This window comes from Notothenia rossii, assembly GCF_949606895.1.
Source record: "Notothenia rossii genome assembly, chromosome: 7".
Lineage (NCBI taxonomy): Eukaryota > Metazoa > Chordata > Actinopteri > Perciformes > Nototheniidae > Notothenia > Notothenia rossii.
In genome coordinates, this window is record NC_136905.1 from 71,758,319 (window position 1) to 71,766,872 (window position 8,554).

The window sequence follows — 8,554 nt, forward strand, 5'->3', positions numbered from 1 at the left end:
CTATATCGGTGCATCACATCAAACTTGGTTAATGATTCACAAGGAAATCACAACCCCTTCCCCCCTGTGGGAGGGGTTGCCACAAACAGCAGGCTGGAAGCAAACCGTCGTGCACATGTTTCACCACAACTGAGATGAACCAGTTTATTATAAATGAGGCTTGAAAGAGAAGTCTCTCTTATGAAAGTGCTGTCTTTGGTTGTTTCCTGTCGCAGTGCCTGGAGGAGCTAGACCTCAGTCTGAACCAGCTTGGGGACAGGGTGTCCGAGTCTCTGTCCTGCCTGCTGTCCTGTTGTCCTCTGTTAGCCAGGCTGTCTCTACAGGGTGAATCAAATGACCTCTGGATGTTCAGATGCATTAGTTAATAAGTTGTGATTGTGATTGAGCTGATAGTGATCAATGAGAAGCAGCTTCAAGAACGGTCTCAAAGATCTAAAAAACCCTTGTATTTTCCCAGAGGTTCAACTTACATAAACAAGCTAAGAGCAACCAAGAAGAAAATATTTCTTTCTAGCATTTTTGTTTACCTGAAAATCATTTAAAAATGAATATGTATGGTTTTCTTTTTAGGAACGGGCCACCTGAAATCTGTGTGTCTTTCCCACAATGCACTGGGCTCCACTGGCTCTCTCACACACTTTCACCTGTCAGCCGTCCGCAGGGGTCCGGCAGATTCCCCGGCGCTGGAACCCCTCGCTAAAATCCTGTCGCAGGTACACACACATAAATCATGTTCTGTACACACGCAGAATCTAGTAAAGAAATATCTTTCAGAACTGATATTATTTAAAAGCTCCAGTGCAACTCTATATTTGAGTACAGTACAAACAAATCAAAGCATTTGTCTTTCCTCGTATGGAATGTTCCCTGACCCACCTGAGTCTGGCAGCAAACGGGTTGACAGACAGCAATGTAGCCACTTTGGCTGTGTGTGTGTGTGTGTGTGTGTGTGTGTGTGTGTGTGTGTGTGTGTGTGTGTGTGTGTGTGTGTGTGTGTGTGTGTGTGTGTGTGTGTGTGTGTGTGTGTGTGTGTGTGTGTGTGTGTGTGTGTGTGTGTGTGTGTGTGTGTGTGTGTGTGTGTGTGTGTGTGTGTGTGTGTGTGTGTGTGTGTGTGTGTGTGTGCGCGCGCACATTTTTCATCTCTAGAAGGGAATACAAATCAAATGCAGATAAAACTGGCTGTACCGTATGCGCACAAAGTAACCTGAAGGAGAAAGGAAACATTTTGACCCGTTGATGGTGCTGTCAGAAAACACTGTTTAACATCTCCACTGTGGGCGGGGCTTCTTTCTTTATGCCAGCTGTCTATCAGTAAATGCTAGACCCACAAACTAGATGCCTCAACGGGGTGTTTCAATTTTCCCCTTCTTTTTTTTTAGCATATAAATATGAAATGCAATATATTTCTCTAGAAGTGCTGAATCCATTTATAGTTGCTATTGCTGTTTGTAAAAGTGGCGTTTGGGTGTAGTAATGATCACCGGTTTCTGAGAAGCTCTTCATATGCTTGATTTGACTCGTCAAAAACCTGATGGTGTCAGCGGTGTAGCCACACTCCTGATATTGTTTCCATACTATCACCGTCTTACTTTTAAGAAATGTTTTCAGGATAAAAAAGCGCTTTTTTTTGTGACATTTCTGAAACCATAGAGGTGAAGGTTATCACGTTTTCAACAAGGTTTAAAAAGGAATATTCATAACATTTGAAATGCAAACATTTATTTGAATCATTTGCGCACAGATACAGAAATTGCAAATCACATTACAGGCATTTCAAAGAAAAAGTAAAGGTACAAGAGAAAGTAAATGCAGTGAGAGAAATAAAGCTGAAAGCTAATTTATCATATTCTTAATGCACTGTGTGGTGATTCGGTCACTACCACAAGCACTTCTGGATTGTTTCATTCATCCATGCATGCGACCCTCGGGATATTCATTAATTTGTATTTTAACACCCCCATCGTCATTTTGATAAACTTGGTGCAACAACTCCTTTGGCCTAAAGAGAGCAAGACAAGAAAACATGAAAAAATATTAAATAATTAGCAAAAACACAATTACTCCATTAATCCATTACAGCTAAAATCCCTGCATTCAAATGTATTTATCAAAAGCACTCATTATAAACAATGTGTTATATTGTTAATATGTTGTTACATGTAAGCAGTTTAATGTTCTAGCCTATGATTTTAGCTCATCGTAGAGCAAATTTATCACGTTCGATAAACGTATTATGTTATGTTTTGTGTCTCAAATCTCAAGAGTGTTCTACAATGAAGCTCTCAGACAAATGTTGTGAAGTAAAGAGGACAACGCTGCTCAGTATAAAGTTAATAAAATACTGAAAATATTTCAGTAGATGTAAAAATTGATTATTTAGCTGAAATATTTTCAGTATTTTATTTATGGTAATTTATACTGAGCAGTGTTGTCCTCTTTACTTCCCAACATTTGTATCTATAGAGACCTTACATGAGTGAATGACAGAAATACAATTTATCCTTAAAGAGTTGTTATAATATCTGAAAAATATATGTATTAAAAATATTGTATAATGGCGGGCTGGAAACTCACTTGCAGGCTTTGACGTTGACACAGATGGTCCGCACATCATCCGTGGTCGTGAGCTCCTCGATTAACTCTGGGAGGTGTGACTTGACAAATTTGCGGCACAACGATTTTAAGCGTCCAATTTCGTTGCAGACGGCCGTCAGCTTTGACTTCAGTTTCTAGAAGAATGCAGATTATTAATGCTCATACCTTCAATGCACCGACTAAATCATCACCAAAGTGTCAGTGTTTTAGTGTTTTACCTCTTCTGTGTCGTTACGTCCGACCGCTTTCTTCACCTTATTTAAAGCCCACTTGCACGCCCAGCACACACCTGGAAGCCGGAACTAAAAATTACACATTGTTGTGATACTAAGCAAAGGAATGAGTGCTTAAAACAGAACTTAGTGAATGGAAAAATGTTAAAATAACCCATTAGATGCACGGATGCATTGAAGCATTATAATGTTTATAAGTGGAGTTGGTCACTTCAACATGCAGTCAATGTAATATGAAATCATTGTAATTGTGCAAACCCCATTAACTGTTTAATTTTCACAACGGTTGTATATTACTTACACAGTGATGCATCAGTATTAACCATCCTATGCTGTGATATATAATAATATGGGAGTTACAGGGGGTATTTTTACAGGGGGTATTTTTTGCAGGAGTACCTTTAGTTTTTATACTTTAAGTACTTCTGTATTTTTACTTGTTTAGATTATCCTCCCCCACTCTAATGATAAAACTAACTTTATTAAGGCTTGAGTAGGCTAAAATATAAAATCAGGGTTAAAGTGAAATTTAGAGCTACATAATCTACAGAGACACAGCAGATGGGTATTTGAGTCATTGTACATTATCTAACATTTTGTCATCTGATAGTAGATGAATTGTTGACTAGCAGAAGGTTTGTAAAGCAGTTATCTTACCTTTCCAGCCTCCACAGAGATTTCCATTTCCCCCGGCTCCTGATCATCAATGTTGACCTCGATGCTTCTGCCGTGGATTGTCCATACTGAAGAGACAATACAAAACATGTTGAAAAGCAATGGACATGATGATAAAGACAACGTTACACAATCAAATAAACATCAGCACACCTGAACATGTCACCAGAATGCACACGATGAGGATCGAAGAGGTGTCCATGACTGCCAGTGAGTGCAGATCTCTGTGTGTGTCTTTTATACATTTAACAGCACCCCCACAGAAGGACATTTAAACCACATCAAGGCTGGTCCCACGAGGTGGTGGTTTTGTTGAGACCACCATCACAAAAAAAACATTTTCACACCTCCCACTCGTCGAGACGCAGAGTTTCCAGGTAATGCACTCACTACTCACTCGCACCCCAAAGACAAAAAAGACCGACATTAAATGTGTCATGAGTGTGAAGACGTTTTTTATCTTTCAAATTGAGGCAATAATCACTGAGCAGTTCATGCGTGCTGCCCTCAATGCAGAAAGGTGATGTTGAGCTTGAAGCCTTGAATTATTTGGTTGTAAAAAAGATAAGGGTATTTGGATCTTTTCTATTTTTATTTATTTAAAAGAGGACTTTTTTTTATTCCAGCCCATTTTCAGGTTCATATTTGTATTTTGTGTCTCTACTCTGACATGTCTCCATGCTTTATTATTCAAAAAGGTCTTTATTTTTCTCATACTGCCTGCAGCACCTCTTTTCACCCTCTGTCTGAAACCAGAGCCCAGTCTGCTCTGATTGGTTAGCTGGCTCTGTTGTGAGTGGTCAACCGCTTAGAGATGTCCCGCCGCTTAGCCTATCACATACAAGGTGTTGGAGCGCTAGCACTATTTCTTAATGCTTTAAATGTTGTTCATTTTTGTAAAACACTATGAATTGCCTTGTGTTGAAAGGAGCTGTATAAATAAACTCTCCTTGCCTAGCCAATAGAGCAAGCGTTACATAGTGATGTCATTATGTTACTGAAGTGTACAAAGGCGTCCAATTGAGCAGTTCAGGCAGGGTTGTGGGAGAGAAACTCCAGCTGGAGGGAATTTGGTGATTTTAAACTTTGCTGACCATTTACATGCACTAAAACCTATAACACACAACAAGAAAGGAGAAACACCAAAAAGCCTAATAGGGCCTCTTTAAATGTGTGACCACCTGGTGACCACCCAATGGACTGTAGATGAAAATTCCTTCCAAACTAAATGTGTAAGGGCCTAGTCAGCATGTTGATGTTTTTGTTATTGTTCCTGTTTTCATTGTTGTTTCTCTCATTTCAGTCTCAGCTTTCCTGCCCTTGATTGAACTCCACCTGCTTCCCTTCCCTAATTAGCCTCACCTGTGCCCCATTATCATCTCTCCCTCTGTCTACTTAGTCTGCATCCACATTCCCTTCAGTGCCAGTTTGTCTTAGTTATTCCTATTGTTCCAGCAGTGTTTTTATTAGTATCTGATTCCACGTGTACCTGACCCAGCTTCGTGTCCTGACCCGGTCCCTGTGTACTCCTCGTCTGTTTTGTTAGCCTTATTGACTGATCTCCCGTGTACCGAACCTTGGATATAAAGACCTTTTTTGTATCCTAATCCTCTGCTATTGAGACCTCCACTTGTGTTCATTCAGTCTTTACAAAATGTTACATTACAATAAATGGTAACATTTAAGTTTAATATTTTACATGGTCTATTACAAATAAAATAAAAGAGAGGTGTGTTACTTATTACTAAATAGGATAGATAACAGTCAGTAAAACAATAGCATACAGCGTTTCTAATTATGGGGGGGGGGTGTGTAGGTGTAATTCACAGCTTCTCACCTCCTCTGTATGATGGTCAGTGCTCCGCCTCAACTCTTATTTGAACTAGAATGGAAATCCTCCTCCTCAGTCTGGGGTCTGGAGAAACGTACACAAGTTAAACAACCGCTGAAATGAAATATGTGTCATAAATGTTTAAAACAAAAAGGGAAAATGTATGTTACATTCTTACGAGCATGAGATGCACATTGCTGATTGCTGATGAGTCATTGATCATCAGCTTCATCTTCTGTGGGTTTTTATAATTTGCATGCCTCTCAAACGCACATATTAGCACCGCACGTGGCATTTCCCCTGCTAAAGTCAGACACTGAATTTAAAAAGAATGTCTTACAAAACACGTGAAAGTATTTCAAATGTACTTCTTAAAAGAAACAAGCGCAGATATTTTTTATTTTACAACACAATAAACCAGTTAACCTACAGAACAAACATTTATTAACTTAATGTATTTAGTTCAGTCCTAATATTTATGTAATTGCTGCAGGGGCCTGGCAGCTGTTTCAGGGATATGTAGACACCAAGTTTAAAGAAAGTGTCTGAGCTGTAATGACCATTTATTGATTTACCATTTAATATATCGATAAATTCATCAAGTTATATTTGTTTCAAATATATTGTTTTTATTGTTCCCTTTTTAGAGAGATTTAAAAAAGATTGAAGATACTGAAGATTTATTGCATAATGAACATGCAATGGGCTTCAACTTTAATGACTCAATATTTATTTTCCCCTTCTTGTTTTCACATACAGTATTAGTATTGTTTTTTTCCTTGACATAAAGACTTCCCATACTGGCAAAAGTGTGTCATAGTGTTGCAGCCTTATGGAAAACACTATGACACTAATTTGAGAAAAAAAAACGACATTCATCAAGTTCCAATGTAACTAAAAACCCAAGAATCTGCAATATAAAGAACACTATGTCGAATGAGTGTTAACCCTTCCAATAATATGTGACCTGTTTTTACACCTTTCTTATTGTGAGACTGAATCGAGCCCTATCCCCTTCCTGCTTCACAACTACTGAGACCATATTTAACACCCGCAGTTCATCTGCCAACTCCTTTGCACACACAACATTAAAAATGTAAAAAAATAAAGTAGGACCTAATTGTTTGAATAGGTAGATAGATATGTACTGTGAGTCTTTTTATATGGGAATGTAACCCATGTACCTTAAAAACGTATAAACCCCCAAAGTTCCTTCATCATGTTACTTAATTTGGCATTTATTAATTTTTGATGTGCTTTATTGTAAATTTTGTTGTGCATCCACAGGGCAACATTGGACTCTTGCTTTGGTCTCTCCTACTCCTGAAGGGTAATGGCTATACTAAACCAGAGTTGTTAACTGTGTCGTTCTGGTGTTTGGTGATGAGCAGGTATTGTAGGCTACAGGTTTTTTTTTTTTTTTTACTGAAATCTGTTCTTTGCTGCATCTCAAAATGACACAAGAGTTGAGAAAGTGAACCAAACGGTAGCAAAAAAACTAAACAAAGTGATGCCATAAAGCTCTGTAGAGCCCAGCGAAACTGCGTTGTGTGATAATAATCCATTTTTAACATACAATCATAATATCCTTACACTCAAACATATTTCTTTAAACCATTGCTCAAAACATTAACATAGTTCTTTAAGTTGAGCATTTTCTGATTTGTTTTTTGTGAGAGAGCTTAATATGAATGGTGGACCAAGGTAAAAGTGTGCCACTCATTTGAGACACAGTGTGAATACAGCTCAGTCAGTTAAACCCAGTTGGTGGATGCTGCTGCTACTCTAACAAACCAACAGATGGAGCTAGAGTCTCGTCGTTATTCTGCAGTGACGCCGGTTGTGTCATCACACGGACACACTACAGGAAAATAGGCAGTCATTAAGTGTCTGTGAGTGTCTCCACTTCTATACTTAGGCTTCCAGAGACAATTTAAAAATGCAGGCAGATGCTAAATGGAGCTGCTGAAGCCTCTGAGGTCTGACGTCTGAAGCAGTCCCTCATGGTGGACCGTGCAGATTGTCTTGTCAGATGGTCCGGCACATCAAATGGGGGTAAATCATGATCAAATGAAACATCAGTTTACAGTTAAGGTTTGTTAGTAATACATGTTTTACTTAATGAAGTAAAAAAACTAAGCCAAATACTCTGTTTTCACTGCATAGCCCACTGTGACACTCTTACAATGAGCTACAACTATACAGCTTAAATATAGTGGCCAAACAATCTCTAATTATCTACTTCTTTTTTTTATATCACTTTTAGCCTTATCACAGTATTTAGCAGCGGAGGGAATTAGAATTTGTATACAATTGTGAAATGTTTTCTTTGAAATGTGGACTCACAATTGAACTTAAAGGTGGGGTAGGTCATTTTGGAGAAACCAGCTCGAGTGCGCTAGAATTGGAAAATACACAGCCGGAAAAAATATGCCACTTCCTTACAGAGCCCCTCCTCCAACACACACAAACACGCACATGACCAATGAGGGCACGATATAAGTTTGTGCACAGATAGAAGGCTGACAGGCAGGTAGGCCATCCAGTTATTTTAGCCAGGCCGGCTAAAATTATTGGTCATGCTTTTTACAGTAATACGGCTTCCAGAGAGGACATTTTTGTATGGATTTTTTTGTCAAAGCACTTCAGATATTCATTGCTATCGGGATGTTACGAGGATTCCATGGAATATAACAAAAAGTGTATCTCGAGCTGCAGGGCCGGCCCTAGACTTTTGGGGGCCCTAAGCGAGCTTTGGCTTGGGAGCCCCCCTCACTCTACCGCATTCTCACTACACATAACCAACCTTTGTCTTATGATGTTAGCATAAGCACACATATTGTGTAAATAAGCATGTAAACACTGTGGACCGAAAATCCTCTAGGGGCGTCCTCATCTCCGCCAGGGGGGTCCGGGGTCATGCTCCCCCGGGAAGATTTTTTTTTTTATATTGAAGTTAAAATCATCAATCTGGTGCACTTTGAGAGCAAAATTAAGAGATCTATGGATACATCTCTCAACACCCATAGGAAACAGAACTGTAACAGATTTTATTTTTCTTATATTTTACAAATCACTCCCCTTTTAAACTATATTCTTGTTTTTTCATATAGTATTTCACAACTGTTTTTCATTTATTCTCTCTGGCTATACATCTCATAATATTCACATAGAAACTAGCTGTCAATAGGAATATCATTCAGAAGAATTAAAACTTCGT

At 38.8% G+C, this 8,554-nt stretch overlaps 1 protein-coding gene across 1 annotated transcript; it reads right to left on the reverse strand.

Moving 5' to 3' along the window:
- Positions 1 to 1,697: 1,697 nt before the first annotated feature.
- On the reverse strand, positions 1,698 to 3,767 carry LOC307013212 (uncharacterized protein). Its single transcript, XM_079640502.1, has 5 exons — positions 3,657 to 3,767; positions 3,486 to 3,571; positions 2,814 to 2,897; positions 2,575 to 2,729; positions 1,698 to 1,999 (listed from the first exon to the last, which is right to left on the reverse strand). Exons 1-5 carry the CDS (start codon positions 3,703 to 3,705, stop codon positions 1,906 to 1,908), a joined length of 468 nt encoding a protein of 155 aa, XP_079496628.1. The 5' UTR covers positions 3,706 to 3,767; the 3' UTR covers positions 1,698 to 1,905.
- Positions 3,768 to 8,554: the final 4,787 nt, after the last annotated feature.